General features: G+C 40.2%; 1 protein-coding gene across 1 annotated transcript in view; it reads left to right on the forward strand.

The window, feature by feature from the left end:
- PAPPA (pappalysin 1) overlaps nt 1–18,843 on the forward strand; it is a 228,182-nt gene that overhangs the window by 76,820 nt on the left and 132,519 nt on the right. Inside the window, exons 6-7 of the mRNA XM_038374672.2 lie at nt 5,751–5,872; nt 14,070–14,577. Coding sequence (XP_038230600.1) covers nt 5,751–5,872; nt 14,070–14,577 — 630 coding nt within the window. The remainder of the gene's footprint in view (nt 1–5,750; nt 5,873–14,069; nt 14,578–18,843) is intronic.

Consider the following 18,843-nt stretch of genomic DNA (forward strand, 5'->3'; position numbering starts at 1 on the left):
GAGTGAATTTCACCCTTTCTGCATGGTAATGCAGGAAATGCCATACCAGATCAGATCAATATCTGATCTGGAGCGTTTTAGCTCACATGTGTTTTGCTTATAGTTTTGTAAACTCTCCATTACTTTAATTGTAGTTTTGCAGCAAGACAAACTGCTTTGACAATGTACTTCTGAAAATGTATAGCATCTTATATGAATCATTGAGAATTCTCAGGCAGTTTTGGTCTATATTCATCATAAAGAGATTAAATTAAGCTTTCCCAATATGCATTTAATTTAGATTTCATAAGGAAGTTATTGTATGTTAAATAAATACCATCTGACTGTTAAAAACATATTGATACGGGATTAATTGTTAGGTAACAAAATATGTCTCTATTACATATTTCTAAATCTTTATCAGTATGTTTTTAATAACTCATAGCTAGTTGGTGCTTAAATGATACACAATGGATAGCCTGTTAATGTAGAATGTCGTAACAAAGTTATCACATATTAAATAAATACCGATTTCTTCGAAACATATCCTTTGGGGCTTGACATTTATGTGATCAATATTACTATAGATAGTTAAAGAGACATTGTCAAGTAGCTTAGGTCCAAATTTTGATCTTTTAAAAGTTTCCCATCCTAATATAAAGCAAAGTTTTTCTGTGACCTTTTAAAAAAATACATTTAGCTACAATCTTTTTTTTCCTTAAAAGTAAATACTACTTCTTATATGTTGAGAAAACCAAGCACAATTGTGCCGTCATACGGCCCAATCCTACACCTGCTTACAAATATGCTTAACTTTAAGTACCAAAGATGAGCACATGTAAGCATTTGCAGGTTCTGAGCCACAGTGAAAGAGAACTAGGAGGTGAGGCTGGTCATAGTCTCATCTGTGTGGGAAAAGGCTGTCATGAAGGGCTTTTTTCTCACAGCATAAATCATGGGCCAAATGTTGCTTCCTTTGCTGAAATGAGGAGAGCATTCACTTCAGTGGGACTACTCATGTAAATTTCAGGAGTTTGATTCTCCACAGCTATGCACCTTGGGCCTAATTCTTATTAGACTGATGGCCCTTTTACACTGCTCTGGCAGCATAAAGGGGCCTTCAAGTGAGCATAAGTAGAATTTATGCTCACTTTAAGTCCCCCTTACGCTGTCAGAGCAGTATAAATAAGAATCAGGCCCATAAAACCTAGCCATATATTATCAAAGAACAGAGGGCATGTTATGCTGCTGTACTAGAGGCCATTAAGTTTCATAAGCTTGGTGAGACACAAAGCATGACACCAAGAGCCAAGTTCCTTCGGTGTCTTTTAGGATACATTTTAGTGTAAATTCATATTGTCATCTCTTGTGATTTTGTCACAAGTCTTGCAATATTCATTGTTTTTCTTAAAGGCCCAGCTTCTGGAGTCAGGTGATTACATGAGAATCTTAGCTTTCATTTTTAAAAAAGGCATGTTTCTGTCCCTCATGGTTGCAGAGAAAAGCTTGAAAATGTGATCCCTAAAGGCTCAAAAACAGAAGGAAAATAAAAAGAGCCAGAAACGAATTAATCTAATTATTTTGGGGGTCTTGATCTGCAATTTTAGAAAGCTTTGAGTTGGTGATTCTGTGATCTTATTTTTCTATAATATATGCGGAGAGGAGAGGATTATTTATTTATAACAAATGGCAAATGCACCTCAGCAAACATAGTTATACCAGATACCTACACTATTGGTACATTCAATCAATCCAATGACTCCATAGCTTTGTATTTTATGTAGTGTATGGTTCGTATGCCATGCCAGGGTGAAATCTGTATGCATGTCCTTAAATTCTAGTAAGTTACTGAGTCCCTAAGTCTTTTAACACTCAAAGCTGTGGGTAAATAGTGCCTCTCGGTCACATGGGTCTAGAATAGAGCTATGTGGAATTTTTGGGATGAAACAAATTCAGGTTGACCAAAACATGTTGTGAATTGTGTTGAATTTGCCCATTTTTTAAATCCAGAAAATAAAGGAAGAAAAACTCCAAACAAATTGAAATGTTTAGTTTAGATATTTTCAAAAGGAAACATTTTGATTTTTTATATGAAATTACTTTTCATTTTGAATTTTACTTCCTTTTTTTTTTTTTTAAGGTTTTAGGTCAAACTAACTATTTTGATTGTCCTGAAACATTTTTTTTTTTCACTTTTTTGTTTCACCAAAAAATTGGGGCAATTGATTTTGGGTCAACCCAAACTGAAAAATGGGTTATTCACACAGCTCAGATCTGCAGTACCTGCCATCCATGTATTCTGCAGAGAAGGCCTGTCTCATGGAATAAAAGCATTACCAGAATCTGATATCAAACATATGTGTTTAAAATAATAATAAAAATAAAAAAGAGGAAACAAAGGGGGAGGGAGAAACCCTGTTCATTTCCTGACTGTCGCAGACCTATTTTAATCTTGTTGTTATCAAGCGTCCATTCATGTGGCTACTGCTTGATATGCACGGTTTGAATATAAACAGTTATTGTTATGGGGTTGTGACGTGTGGCTTGCTCAGGCAAGAACGGACTGAGTGCATCTGATCTTCCAACTCTTCATCAAGGCAACTGCATTAATTTCCATGGAACTGCTGATATCTAATTCTTTGCAATACAGTATTTTGTGCAGCACAATTCCTAGATATAGATAACTGGGGTTTTTGTTGTTGTTTGTTTGCTTTAATCACCCTTGACAGTTTAAATGTCTCCAAGGACATGGAATTGATTCTGAACTCCAAGTAAGATATATAGGTGTTTTTATCTTCAAAAACTTTAATCTGGATGGAGCCAGCCATGGCAGGAGAGGATGGCATTTCTCCACTGTTCAATTGCAAATTCATCTTAAATAGGCTGCTATAAGATTTGTCTCAGAACAGGCTACTGAATCCATTCCACTGAAATGTGTAATTATGGGAGCACATCACCTCTATGCTATCAACTTCGTACACTGAAATGTGCCCAGTACTTGATTTCTCCAAAAACATGGAGGGCAAGATTTTCCATTACCCTGTACACCCATTATATATGTATAAATTCAGTATAAATTATTGCCATTCTGAATTAGTAACATTTTAAACCCACTTTGTCCTCATTTGCACGGTAGTGGAGAATCTGGCTCGGAGAGTCACAAACCTGTAATAGCAAACTCTTAATCAGTTCTGTTGCCCAGGTCTGCTTATAGGATTTGTATGCCCACATGTGCATGATTAGACAAACCAAAAGCTTTAACCCAAGAGTCATCCCTAGTGTAACGCTCCTTTTTTAACCAATGGAGTTATACAGGGGCTGAGTTTTGCTCCCAATTTGGAAAAGTAAGAGGAGAATATCTGTTCACAGCCTTTCCCACATGATGTTCCTTATGATTTCTCTTACCTCCAAGTCATTGCTGAGAAAGGAAAATGTTTTTCTGTAAGCCCATTGCTTTTTCCACCATGATAACCTATGATGAAACTATAGCTGCTCATTTGAGTAAAAAGCTGTCCTAAATGTGAAAACTTGGATTCACATGGAGCTTTCACTTGATCCTCCAGGAGCAAGTGCTAGTGCAGGAGTTTCTTTGAGGAGGGACTGAGAACTATTAGCTATTAAGGTCTAGTAAACAAATTACCATTAGGGTCTAACACAAATGCCTGGTGATAATTCTGTGTTTCACTTACTTAGTATCTTTCATCCTAGGATCTTAAAGCATTTTACAAATGGTAATTAGTTGAGCTCTATTATTTACTCAAACTATGACTAACTCAATAGTTAACATGTCCTATGAAATACTTTAGTGGAGTTAAACCGGCGTGTTGTGCAATTGGTCACTTAAAGTCACATGATATTCGTCTGCTCCCTAAATGGGTGGTCAACTTTTTAGAATGGAAGACCCACAAATGCTGAATAGCAGGTAGCACATCATAGAAGTGTAGGACTGGAAGGGACCTCAATAGGTCATCGAGTCCAGTACTCTGCATTCAAGGCAGGAATATGTAATAACTAGACGGTTCTTGACAGGTGTTTGCCTAACCTGTTCTTAAACAGTGACAGAGATTCCACAACCTCCCTAGGCAATTTGTTCCAATGCTTAACTACCCGTCAGTAAGTTTTTCCTAATGTCCAAGCTAAACCTCCCTTGCTTCAATTTAAGCCCACTGCTTCTTGTCCTATCCTCAGAGGTTAATGAGAACAATTGTTCACCTTCCTCCTTGTAACAACCTTATATGTACTTGAAAACTGTAAAGATGTCTCCACAGTCTCCTCTTTTCAAGACTAAACAAACACAATTTTTTCAATCTTCCCTCATAGGCCATGTTTTCTAGACCAGTGTTTCTCAACAACTGGTCCATGGATCAGCACCGGTCCCTGAGATCTCCCTGACACGGATTAGGAAGGCAGTAAGCTGATCACTGGTAACAAAAAAGATTGAGAAACACTGTTCTAGACCTCTAATCATTTTTGTTGCTCTCATCTGGACTTTCTTCAATTTTTCCACATCTTTCCTGAAATGTGGCACCCAGAACTGGAAACAAGTATCAGAGGGGTTTTTTTCCCATGAAACCTTATGCTCAAATAAATCTGTTAGTCTTTAAGGTCCCACTGGAGAACTGGAAACAGCACTCCAGCTGAGAGTAGAGCAAAAGAAGTACTTCTCATGTCTTGCTTTCAACACTCCTGCTAATATATCCCAGAATGATGTTTGCTTGTTTTGCAACAGTGTTACACTATTGACTTACATTTAGCTTGTGATCCACTATAATCCCCAGATCCCTTCCACAGGACTTCTTCTTAGGCAGTCATTTCCCATTTTGTATTTTTACAATTGATTGTTGCTTCGTAAGTGGAGTACTTTGCATTTGTCCTTATTGAATTTCATCCAGTTTGCATCCAACCATTTGTCCAGTTTGTCCAGATCATTTTCAATTTTAATCCTACCCTCTGACCTTGCAACCCCTCTGAGCTTGGTGTCATCCACAAACTCTGTAAATGTAGTCTCTCTATGCCACATCTTTGAATGGATAATCTATTTGTGCCAAAATTTGTGATACCTTTATGGTCTGCAAATACTTTTCAAAAATACTTCCAAATGAATAAGACCCAGAATTATTGCAAACTGCCGGGCAGGCCAGATCTTCAGCTGGTGCAAATCAGTATAGCTTTATTGAAGTCAATGGAGGTAAGCCAATTTACACCCATTGAGGTTCTGTCCCTGTGCACTTTTTAGTAAAAATATTTCTGAATCAGTGAGGTTGTTTGTTTGTTTGTTTTTTCCCCCATACTCTACATCTTTGCTCACAGAACCTTATTCAGGTAGCTGTTATTAACCATATTTTACAGAGGGGGAAATTGCAGCAGAAGAAGTGCCTTACCTAATGTCATGCATGAAGTCCATGACGGAGCCAGGAATGGAACTGCACTCTCCTGATGCCTATTTCTCTGCTTTAACAACTAGACAGGGTTTTCTTTTATCAAGGTTTGATCCAGTTGTAGCGAAGAAAAAATAAATAACCCAGCCTGATTTTACAAGTTGCTGTCATTTTGTATTCTGTACTCATTTTAAAAACACAGATGCAGTCCTCACAGGCTATTAGCTGAACCCTACAGAAGGTCATGCTGCAAAGTGCAGTTTGCCAATGCCCTAAGAAAAGGGGGTTAAGTGGAATTGAATTCTAAATCTTGTGGCTTTTAGTATTGTAGGAGAAGCAGCTCATTCAGCTGTTACTAAGTTGATGTGTTCTTCTGTTTTCCTGGCTTCCTAGAGAAGTGGGATCAGCATGTGATCTGTGTACAGAAGGAAGAGTCCTGGTGCAATATGCTTTCGGTGCTTCTTCACCAATGCCATGTGATCCATCTGGGCACTGGAGTCCACGGGAAGCAGAAGGTGAGTTGGAAGGAGGGATGGCTCTCCTATGGAAGGGAAAAGGTGGGGGATGGGTAGAAACACTAGAGATGGGAAAGAAGGGAGAAAGGGGCAAAATGAGGAAGAGATAAAGTTAACACTGGTTATCTTTTCATGTGGCATGAACAAAAATAAAGGGCAGATAAACACACAGGACCGGCTTCCGCCATGGCATAGCTAATTAGCTGAAATCTGTGTGCTCAGACATACCTGTACAGCTCCCATTTAAGTCAGTGGGAGCTGAGCATGAATTTCTGAGAGCAGAACTGTGCCAAGAAACCATGACTAATCTGATTTGTAACATGAAGTGAAAGAAGTGCCGACAGAGAGGCCTGTTTACTCCAACCCACAAAAATGCAATATTTAATTTTATTTATTGAGACCCAGATTCTACCACCTTTACTTGCATTGAGTAGTACCTTACTCCAGGAGTAGCCTCATTGAAAGCAGTGGGGACTACTTGCAGAGCAGGAATAAGGGAGGCAAAATCAGTTCCTTGATTGATTAATGAATTGATTGATTAATTTCAATGTATCCCAAATAGCAAATGCTGACTTATGGGGTGTTACTATGAATAGTCCTGCATAGCAATTAATGCCAAGAAATTTAATAAACAAACAAACAACAACACAGCAGAAGTTTAAATGTTTACCTGCTGGATATACAGTTTTAGCTCAACAATGTTAGGAAAAGCTTGGGAGAGTTGATTCCCCACTCAGTTATACCCAGTTTATAAGGTGTAGCTCTGTCCATTTCAATGGAGTTATACCAGTGTAGAACTGATTTAAGGCAATGGAGAATTGGGCCCCAAATTTTTATAATCTACCTTCCTAGTGTATCTTAATATAGGATCCTTCATTGGTTTCTGGGGACTGCAGAACCTTTTCCATAATTTAGAAGAAAAACTTTTTCATCAGGAATCCTTGCAATATATTTCCTTTTCCCTTTTTTCATCCATATGAAGCAGATTTTTGTCCAAGCACTGATTATTCCAGCTTTAGATTTAGATATTAAGCTGGATATTTTACAAACACTGCAATTGAGAGACAAATCATGGTATGAAATATTTTTCTGATCTTCGTAGAAATTGAACTGGTTTTCCATAAGAAGCTGTGACCCATTGTTGGTTTCATCTCATCAAGATGATCAGGGGATCAGAAATGGGCAAGGCAGCAGTCTAAGGTTTTGAACTCCTATAAGAGCATGAGAGACAGATGAACCGTTCACCAGAAGATAGATTGGGTGAATAATTCACATTGAATAACTTACTCAGTGTATCTAGCCTTTTTTTTTTCTGTCTGTTGAATGTCCACAAGCAGATCTCAGTGCCCTCAAATGCATCCCCCATTCAAGTTCACCTGACAGATTGTTCACATTTTTTAAGTCTGTGTCTTAATCACAAACAGTGAATGGATGATACTCAAAAGATTAAAACATGCATTGTGATTGGTTGTATAAATTCCATGCCATTGTTTCTGTTCCTTGACTTGTTGACTTATAAGTACTATAATCTAGAGGAGGCAGGAAGAAGCCAGTGGGGCTTTGTATCTTTCAGGGTGAGGGAGCAGAGAAACAGGACTAGAGAATTTTGGATATAGAGGATGTCTAGAGGATGGAAGTCTCATTTCACAAAGGATTTTGAGATTTCAAACTCTGGCTTTATTCAGAATTGGACCGAAAATAGAAAATTTCTAAATTCTCCATGAAGAACAATTCTCTCCCCAAATTAGTTTGGGGGTCTGAGTCAACCCATTTTGTTTCTATTCATTTTGTTTACATGTCGATGTTATATATATACCTTTTATAATATATCATAAATATAATACAAAAGATAAACAATGTTAAAACAAAAAGAAAAGGAGTACTTGTGGCACCTTAAAGACTAACAAATTTATTAGAGCATAAGCTTTCGTGAGCTACAGCTCACTTCATCGGATGCTGTAGCTCACGAAAGCTTATGCTTAAAGCTTATGCTCTAATAAATTTGTTAGTCTTTAAGGTGCCACAAGTACTCCTTTTCTTTTTGCGAATACAGACTAACACGGCTGCTACTCTGAAACCAATGTTAAAACAATAAGTCATTTCAAAACAAAAGATTGAAATGTTTCAACATTATCAAATCTCATTCCCTCCTCCCACCCACCACCCACCGTTTTCTTCCAAAATGAAATTCTGGTGAAATCAACCCCATTCCGCAAAGCATGTTGATATTGACAGACCTGCACAATGCATCGGAATATCTGGTTCTGTCTAAATGTCTCCAACTAGCGCTAATTTGAGGCGCTAACAGCACCTTTTCCTTTTGGATCACACAGGCCTAGCCAGAGGCAATATTGCTAGAAAAAAATGGGCCACTGTAAGATATTATTAGCGGGCTGCAGAGTTTACATTTAATTTCCTCTTATCACAGTGTGTGTGCCTGCATATTCTTAGCTATGACATGTGCAGTCAGATCCTTATCTGTCTTATTCAATTGCAGTTGGGCCATAGCTATGGCGAGGGGTTTTGGAAACCGTGTCCGGCTACTGTGTTAATCATCCATGTCCTCTCCTGTATATAAGATCTACCAAGTGGATGGCATTTGCTGGTCTGTAATTTTCCGTCATCACCACCCAGTCACTGGCATACGGTAACTGTGTGTGTTTGTGTTTGCACACTTGGTCTTAGTAGCAAACAGCCTAGTTAGACCATTGCCTGACTTCGTTAATTGTCTCTCTGCAAGTATTCAGCAAGCTTAAAAACCACTTTCTGCAATGATTCATGTGTGTAAACACTCCACTATTGGAATGGTCCTGGGAAGCAGCCCTAAAAGAGAAAAAAGCATGGTCAAAACAAGCTCATCTTAAAGTTTGAGCCAATATTCATGGGAAATACTTTGTGGTACTCTTCCAGCTTACCAGAAAACCACAGTTCTCACATGGATCAAAAGCTACAATGAACCTAATTGCTGCAATTTCAAGCCTTAAGTTCTCTTTGTCAGTCAAGGGTAGGTTGTGGCTGCCTCTGTCATACTGATTAATGGAAGCTGGGAATATGGAATAGCCATGATGGATCAGACCACTGGACAATCCAGTACTCTGCCTCTGGCAATGGCCAAATACATTGCTCAAGAGCAGTTTATTCTATATTCGAATTTGAGCTGTCTTAATTGGACACATAGGTCACATGGTATGTTTCTTTGCCCTGAATGAATGAGCGCAACTCAGTGAGTCAGGGTATAGTGTGTCACTCATGCTTGCAAATCCAAAATGCATTCTTCGTGTCCATTCTGCACTGCTTGCATAGGATCTGACATTGCTACGATCATTCCCGCCAATTAACTCATTTACTGGCATATTTGCAGAAGACGAACGTAAAAGGGGCACGAAGCAAATTTGTTTAAAAGTGCTGCCATATGTTTGGTACTACTTCCTTTTGCCGTAGTCACCCTGCTGTAGAAACCCAACGGTGCATGGAGTAGGACTTTTCATACTCTCCACAATTAAATATAATCTTTTCTCCAAGCTCAACACAGTGTCTGACTAATCATAAATTCATACATTCCAAGGCCAGAAGAGACCACGGTGATCATCTTATCTAATCTCCAGCATAACACAGGCCCTAGAACTTCTCCAAAAGAATCTTTTTTTAAAAAAAGCATCCAGTCTTGATTTTAAAATTGTCAGTAATAGAGATTCCACCATTAATCTTGGTAGGTTATTCTGGTGGTGAATTACTCTCATTGTTAAAAAATGTACACCTTATTCCAGCCTGAATTTGTCTAGTTTCAACTTCAAGCCATTAGATCTTTATCTGCTTTATACCTTTATCTGCTAGACTGAAGAGCCCATTATCAAATATTTGTTCCCCATGTAAGTATTTATAAACTGTGATCAAATGATCCCTTAAACTTCTCTTTGTTAAACTAACTAAATCGAGCTACCTGAAATTTTTTAAAGTAGTAACGTCTGTAGTTTGCTCAGGCTTTCAGTCTATGCAGGGCTGTGGTCAAGCATACAGTGTAGCTAGTCAGAACTGCTGTTGCTTAGTATGGATAAATGTCTAGTAGTATTAAACTCTCTGCAGTTGGAGTGAAATTCACCCCTGTGGGGGAGTTAGCCCATTGGCTGTGTAAGTGTTGCACAAGCAGTGTGCTGGGTGGATTGCACCCTTTCTGAGGATGTCTCTCATTTGTGCCAGAGCAGTCTGCGTTGCAGTCCTGTAGGGGATTTGAAAGCCTGGAAAAAGAAAAGGGGGAAGAAGGAGGGAAGGTGAATGGAAGAAAGACAATGTGGTCCAGTGAATGGGACGCTGGCTTTTGTAACCCTGGGTTCTACTCCTGGCTCTGCCGCTCATGCACTGTGTGACCTTTTTAAAAGAGCCCCATCTCAAGCCTGACTTTCAGAGGCGCTGAATGCCCACAATTCCCAGTGAAGCCAAAGTGAGCCATGGGTGCAGCATACCACCGAAAATCCTGCCCGATGTGTCAGTTTCCAAAAACAGGAAGCCAAAGGCAGTGGCCACCTTTGAAAAACTGGGCCTGGCCCCAAACCACTCTGTGCCTCAATTTCCCCATTTGCCAAATGGTACTTACCCTCCCCTGTCGAAAGTCCTTGGGGATCTGTGGTTAAAACCTTTTCTTTGGGCTATCGTCAGGAGCTCAGTGTACCAGATACAGTTTAACCGTTGGACCTGACTGCGCATACACACTGCAGCAAATGTTCTGAGATAATCTGAGCTGGATGGATTATTTGCTACTCAGATTGATCAAACACTCAATGCTTGTAATCCTGGCAGGAATGAGGTTGGGGGGCGGGGGGAGCAGATGAGGGGCTCAGCAGTTGCCCTGCTGGAATCGTAAGAAAGGGAGAGCTAACTAAAGAAATAGTACAGAGCTTGAAACAGAGCCCTGGCTTCCTTCAAAATATGTCACTGCTACTTGAGCTTGGGTCTCTTTCCATGCCTGAGGTAAGTGGCATTCCTGCTGCACAGTGATGTGTGTGAGGGGTAGAAAAGGTACGTGTGGAAGGGGCTAATGGGGAAAGGGTGTCACCGTTTGGCCCTCTGCCAGGACTGCATTTGCTGTAAGGAAATCATTCTGCATCTGGACTCCTTTTGACTGAACTGGAGAGTCTTTCCTACAAGCCAACCTTCAGGAAAATAAATAATAAATAATAAAACATATTTCTAACACTTCAGAGGATCGCAGACAATGAGAAAAACGCACATATTGGCATTTTCTTTTTAAATTAACACTCATGTTCTCTCTTAATTGTGTTTGACCAATGCTTTGTTTCCCTTCTTTTCTTCCTCTATTACATTCGGCTGTGTGCTCTCTTTCTCTCTCTTTATCTTTACTTTCCCCTCCTTCTCTCCTCTGCTTTGTATTCTCTCTGTCCAGCTGACTCCCTCTCCGTGTGGTTATTTGGGAAGGAAGAGGGAATTTATAGCTCGCACTGGATTCTGTTACCGACTGTTCCACCCATCCGACCTCTCTGGATCTTTCAGTACATGATTTTATGCCAGATTGTAATGTTACCAACTATTTGGGAGCCCAGCAAGCATTGTGGCTTTCATTAGCTTTTAGTAATACCTCCTGTGTTGTAGAGCAAAGCCAGTGGTGAGAAATTTAAGAGCACATTTTCTCGTTATTTCATCACAACGGGTGAAATTCACCTAGCACAGAGCCAACACAAGGTCTATGCACTACTTCCATCCAAAAGCCCTGGGCTTCCATCACACGGCATCAGCCTTGTACTGGCCTTCGGCACAGTAGTGAATTTCACCCAAAGAGCCCTTGTGAACATGTCAACCTCTTAACAGCACAATGTAGCTGCCCTTCAGACTAATCAAATGCACTTTATTTGTTCTTTGTGTCCTTTGGAGAGAAATGGATTATTTGAAAGTGATTCATAGATTCCTAGGCCAGAAGGCACCATTATGATCATCTAGTCTGGCCTCCTGTCTAACACAGGCCAGAGAACTTCCCCGTCACTCTCACTGTTAAAAAAATATGCCTTATTTCCAGTCTGATTTGTCTAACTTCAGTTTCCAGCCACTGGATCATGTTATAGCATTCTCTACTACACTGAAGAGCCCTGTACTAAATATATATTCCCTATTTAGGTGCTTATAGGCTGTAATCAAGTCACCCCTTAACCTTCTCTTTGTTAAGCTAAATAGATTGAGCCGCTTGAGTCTGTCACTATAAGACAGGTTTTCTAATCTTTTAATCATATTCCTGGCTCTTCTCTGAGTCCTCTCCTTCTTTTCAACATTCTTTTTGAATTGTGGACACCAGAAATAGACACAGTGTTCCAGCAGTGGTCATACCAGTGTCAAACACAGAGGGCAATAACCTCTCTTCTACTCAAGATTCCCTTGTTTATGCATCCAAGGATTGCATTAGCCCTTTTATCCAGTATCACACTGGGAGCTCATGTTCAGCTGATCATCCACCACAACCCCAAAATCCTTTCAGAGTCACTGCTTCCCAGGATAGAGTTCCCCCATCCTCTAAGTATGAAATACTTTCTTTGTTCCTAGATGTATACATTTACATTTAGCCATATTAAAATACATATTGTTTGATTGCATCCAGTTTACCCAAAAATCCAAATCAGTCTGTATCAGTGATCTGTCCTCCTTGTTATTTGCCATTCTTCCAATTTTTGTGTCATCTGTGAAATTTATCAGTGATTGATTTTTTGTTTATTTTGTCATTAATAAAAAAAATGTTAAATAATGTAGAACCAAGAACAGAATCCTGCAAGACCCCACTAGAAATACACCCTGTTGATGATGATTTCCTATTTACAGTTACATTTTGAGACCTATCAGTTAGCCAACTTTAAATCCATTTAATGCGAGCCATGTTCATTTTATATCATTCTAGTTTTTTAATCAAAATGTCATGCTGTACCAAGTCAAATGCCTTATAAAATCAAAGTATATTACATCAACATTATTACCTTTATCAACAAAACTTATAATCTTATAAAAAATCAAATTAGTTTGACAGGATCTACTTTCCATACACCCACATTGATTGGCATGAATTATATTACCCTCTTTTAATTCTTTAATCAAGTCCCATATCAGCCACTCCATTATCTTGTCCCAGCTTGATGTCATACTGACAGGCCCATAACTACCCGGATCATCCCATTTACTGTTTTAAAATATTGGTACAGCATTATCTTCCTTCCAGCCTTCCAGAATTTTCCTAGTGTTCCAAAACTTATTGAAAATCAACATTAACCATCCAGTAAGCTCCTGAGCCTACTCTTTTAGAACTCTTGGATGTAAGTTATCTGAATCTGCTGATTTAAAAATATCTAACTTTAGTAGCTGTTGTTTAACAACTTACTGAGATACTAGTGAAATGGACAGAACATTAACATCATCATATGATGAGAGTGCATCATCTGTTCATTTCCCCCCAAACATGGAATAAATGTATTTATTGAACATTTTCACCTTTTCTGTGTTGTTATTGATGATTCTTCCATTTCCATCCACTTATGGACCAGTAACATTGTAAAAATTCTTTTTGTTCCTAATTATATAATAAAATGCCACAAGAGGGCATAGTTAGCAGCAATGGGGTGAAATTAAAGTAATGAGAATTGAGGCTGATTGTTGGAAAGAATCATTTCCCACTTTGAGCTCTTTCAGACTGTGGAATCATCACAGTGGTAGCAACCTTCACTTGAAACTGGAGATTGAAAATACGGGGCCAGGTTTACTGACACGTCCAGATGTTTTGTGCCTCTCTGGTGACGAAAGACAGCCCTAAACTGGGCTCAGCCAGCCAGTGAAACTGTGTTGGTGGTTCTTTTGCATGGCCATGATGTGCTGGTGAATCCAGCTCATATTGTACAGTACAGAACAATCTTGCATTAGCACTTGGACAGAACACATTACCTAAGAGCTCATTTCTCACCCAATTGCTGTGTCACACAAAACCTTTCTGAAATGCAGGGTACAGTTCTAGGCAGCCTCCGACCTCTTTCCACAGTCTCTCAGTCCTGATATCTTTCATTCTTCCATCTAAATATATAGCTTATCTCCGAGCCTGGAGGTGGCCTGCTCTACTCTTAGCTTGTAGGTTTGTATTTCAGAAGACTGTGAAATCAGTGCTAAGCCATAGTCTCTTAACATCCTTTATCTCACTTCTTTGCTTCTGCCTTTCCTTCAGGTCACCCTGATGTAGAGCAACCTTGTAAACCCAGTGTCAGGACTTGGAGTCCCAACTCAGGGGTCCACCAGCACACAGTACCGCCAGTCTGTCCCGAGCCCCAGGGCTGCTATCTAGAGCTGGAGTTCCGCTATCCCTTGATCCCAGAGTCCCTCACAGTCTGGGTGACATTTGTCTCCACGGATTGGGACTCCAGCGGAGCAGTGAATGACATCAAGCTGCTGACCATCGGCGGGAAGAACATCTCTCTGGGGCCCCAGAACGTCTTCTGCGACATCCCTCTGACCATCAAGCTGAATGCCAAACAGGTGGGCGAGGAAGTGTACGGCATCCAGATCTACACCTTGGATGAGCACCTGGAGATTGATGCGGCCATGCTGAGCTCCATCCCACGAAGCCTGCTGTGTACAGACTGCAGACCCATCCGGTACAAGGTGATCCGGGACCCTCCCTTCCAGACTGGTTCTCCGTTTGTCATCTCAAACCTCAGCAGGAGATTCGTGGACACGTAAGTATCTCTAGTCAGAAGGATGGACACATGGTTTTGGAAACGTCTCTCCCCATAAAATTACACTGGAATGGCAGGGTTCTGAAATACTTAGAAAGGCTGACTCTCTGCAAGAGAGGGCACGCTCAGGGTATATGTCTGGAACTGAAGGTACCAAAATCACATGAGACAGCCGGACCTCATGGGCTTTCCAACCTAGATTTGCAGGCACAAGAAGTTCAGAAATTTTTTTTAACTGCACAGACTACCAAATACTTATCCAAATTCTGAACTTTGTGAGAGAATCCATGAGAGGGTTTTGGGACTTGCATAGTGACACTCAGAAGAATATCTTTTGTAAGAAATATGTGTGTTGTGGTGGGAAATCATTTGGAGTGCTCTTATTGTGAACACCCAAAGCTGAGGTTGGCAGGTGGGTGGGAGAGAGGGAAGTGCATATATTTGTTTACATTTTTAATGAATTTATTTCAGCTAGATTTGCATCCCTCTTATAATCACTTTCTGCAGCTTAGTTTTGTTAGCACAAAAGTTTACAGATTTGAATGGGACTTACATGAAACATGTGCCTTTTGCAAGTTCTCTGTGCACAGGTGAATTTCACACTGGGTTTTAGCCTAAAGCCTGATTAGAAGGGTTATGCTTATCCAATCAGGGAACATAAACATTACCATGTGACTTTTATTAGGTCTATCAGCTATGCACAACTTAAACCAAAGGAAAAGTAAAATAGTGTAATAACTTCAAAGTAATTCATGCTCTGTTCACAGACATTCCACAAACAGAAAAAAGCAAAACTGTTTAATAAAAGTATTCTTTAGTAATTATTCACTCACCTTTAGCAACACAATGAAGCCCTTTTGAAAATTACCATCAGATAAAAGGAACAAAGCTGCTAAGGAAACCACATGCTAATTTTAAAAAAGATAATCTTACTACTAATATCTAATAGCAAGGAAGACCACATCATTACAGCTTTCTAAAGAGTTTTAAAATATAATAAAACAGAATAATTAACAATCCAGTAATTATATGATACTGCCACTTTGGCAGCCCAACTGTACAACTGAGAGAAAGCAAATTGTCTCTGAGCGCATGAGAATCCAGGTTAATTATTAAAACCAAAAAATGTACATCATTGGGGCTCCTCAGATGCTTAAAGTTAAGCATGCGCTCCTGGACTGGTGCTTTAATTTGCAATATTGCTGGCATTTACAGTAAATAAGGCCATTGGCCTATTGGAAATATGGGAAATTGTAAATTTTCCCATGGTTTTTGCTGCATAAGCATCTTTGCCTAAAAACTGGCCCATTCTTGTTGGAAAAAAGGACTGGTTTTGCTTGAAACATATGCATTTCTTAGCACAAGTTCCATGAAATGGGCCAAATTCTGAGTTCATAATGAAATGTGAAGGAAAAAACCTTTGAATTCTGAGCACTGTTCTATCAAACTTTGTTCTGAATATTTTTCAGGCCTCTATCTGATAGTTCTCTTAACTGGTTTTGAGAGAAGGAGGATGGTCTTATGATTAGAGCACTGTCCAGGGATTCAGGACACCTAAGGTTCAACTCCCAGCTCTGCTCCAGGTTCTTTTGTGACCTTGGACAGGTCATGGGGGATAAAACTTTCAAAAGTATCTAACTGACTTAGGAGCCTAAGTCCTGTTTTTAAAAGAGGCTTAGACACTTAGACTCCTAAGTGCCACTGAAAGTCAATGTGTCTTGGTCTCTTAAGTTCACGAGTCCCTTTTGAAAATGGGACGTAGGCTCCTATGTCACTTAGAGCCTTTTGACAATTTTACCCATGGGTTCTTTATGCCTCAACTCCCTCTCTGTAAAATGGGGATAATAGCACTGCCCTATCTCCTGGGTGGGCAGTGGGTAATAGCTCAGGTAATATAGTGATGATGACCAAATAGATCCCTAGTAGATTGTGTAAGTGCACAGTCTGATTGGTTCTTTCTTTTGACATACAGCCGAATCCTTTGTATTCTCAGTTAGGAGCTAGACTGAGGCAGGATAAGCTTTCCATCATCAGTCTGGGCAGAGTATTTTTTTACTCACCAAGCAGAAAGGAGAGGGCTGCTGGTGGCCCCTCACCAAGGCACCCGTGAAAGAGAAGCTAAAATATGTCCCTATGTAAACACATACATAAAATATCGCTTTGAAATATCTCTTAGCCCAGATTCTCTTCTGCCTGTGTGTTTGACTTTGTATACGTGGAACTCAGCATCCCGCTACCAGCTGACAGTGCAGTCCATCTGTCTCTCTGTAAACCCCAGCCCAGTTACCCTTCATTGTTTTTGCATGTTTCCAGATTGACTAGAGCGGCATCCACACATGTATATAAAAATATTGTGGAGGAAGTTGCACATCTCTTCCCCTGCCTCCTCTGACCTTGGTCTCTGTTTTCTCTTTTCTTCCTAAAGAAAATATTTGCTTGTTCTGTTTTCTCTGAGGAGGATCTTTTCCCCAGGTGTGGCAGTAATGAAAGGAAAATTAATTTCTCATACCCTCTTCCTGCTGGTGAAGAGAACATCCCCCTAAGCTGAAAGGGGAGACAGTCTTAATGGATGGCTCTTGCCTAGTCAGCATTAGGTGCTCTTACAGGAGAGAGAAAATAGCTAGAGTAATGCAAACCTTTTATTAAGGAACACAGACCCATCCCAACCCTGTCTGCTCTCAGGTTGAATTAGAATCTCAGCTCTCAAGCAGGCTGAGATCAGGGAATGTTTCAAAAGGATGGGGCTGAGATCTGAATGGCCCCTTCATCCCTGCAGATTACAGAGAAACCAGGCAAATCTCAATAGCTTCAGAAGACTTTGAATGTCCAGGTTTGTTTGAATCCATTAAATAAAGGGAAACTCATCAGCTATGAACTGACATAAACCAAAAATAGGGGGGAAATAAATAAATAAAATAGTCAAATCAGCTGCAGTGTGAAAATGCTGAGTTCTTCACAGCTGTAGGAATAACTAGAGAGGGGACTTGCCTGCAAAGTTCAGATCTGAGTGCACATCCAGATCCAAACTTCCCCAATATTCATGGGGGTTCAGCTCTGGGGTTTTCATTCAGGCTGATCATTAGAAATAATTAGGGATGGTCAAACCAGTTAACACAAAACCTTTTGAACCCAGCTGTAGCCTGGTATGCTGACCCAGTTAGACCTGCCATGTAATCAGTATCTCAACATTTGTTCTGGAGCAAAAACCCTTGAATTTTTAGGGAGAGTTTATAAGGTAGAGAAAGCCTGGGATGGGAAGCTTCCTCCAAGATATCGAGAACATGGGTAGATGTCACTCACAAAAGACTTGTCCTGTTTCATAGCCACAGCAGTCTCCACTTGTCACCCCCTTTTCATGAGTGCAGCCTTTTTTATCAGGAACAAATGTTGGCGAAGAGAAGCCATCACAGAGCCAGCTCTCCCTGTGCATTGGTGGCAGTGAGCAGCGTACAGACAGCCTCTGCACAGACAGAGGTGGTCTGTTCAAAGTTCTAATTTGTACTATAGCTGTACAGTGTGTGCTGGAACTCTGGGGAGACTGAGCTGTCGTTGAAGAGTCCACAGCTGGGTTGTATTGTTCCTGTGAATTCCTATACACACTATAATCCTGGGATCTCGGTCCTCCCGCCATGGGGCATGCATAACTCCCATTGAAGTCAGTGGCACTTGGCTCCATGGGGAAGAAATTCAGACCCTCACCAAAGATCCCACAGTAAAATAGGGACATGAGTCCACAGGGGACACAATAGGGATTTCACAGGGTCCCTAGAAACCTGGGCTCCTGCCTTTATGTCTGTATGTGGCAGTGATGTAAACTGGTTCTGAGCCAATCATTCAGGATGCAGAACAGAGAGTTTAGCTATATCCTTAGCTACATGGCAGGTCATTCATGAAACATGTTTACTGTTTTTTATCAATCAGTCTGTTAGGGTTTAGATACAAATGTAATGCTTGTAGCTGGCTCTGCAGGAGCGCCCAGAATAGAGAGAGGGTGCATGTGGGCTTTGGCTCCTGTTATTTGCTTTAAATGGTAAGAGGTCGTGTAGACATGGCGTGGTTTGTATGCGGTAGCAAAAAAAACAACAACACCAAAGCAAAAACCCTCTTGATTCTTCACTGTTCTATATCAGTTTGACGCTGGTGGAACTCCATTGTCTTCAGTAGGGCTTTACTGGTTTAGAACTGAAGTGACAAGGGAGAGAATAAGACCCCCAATCTTCATCACAGCCTTACTTGTCTCTTGCCTTTGACACCCATCCCCATGTT

This window comes from Dermochelys coriacea, chromosome 16, assembly GCF_009764565.3.
Source record: "Dermochelys coriacea isolate rDerCor1 chromosome 16, rDerCor1.pri.v4, whole genome shotgun sequence".
NCBI lineage: Eukaryota > Metazoa > Chordata > Testudines > Dermochelyidae > Dermochelys > Dermochelys coriacea.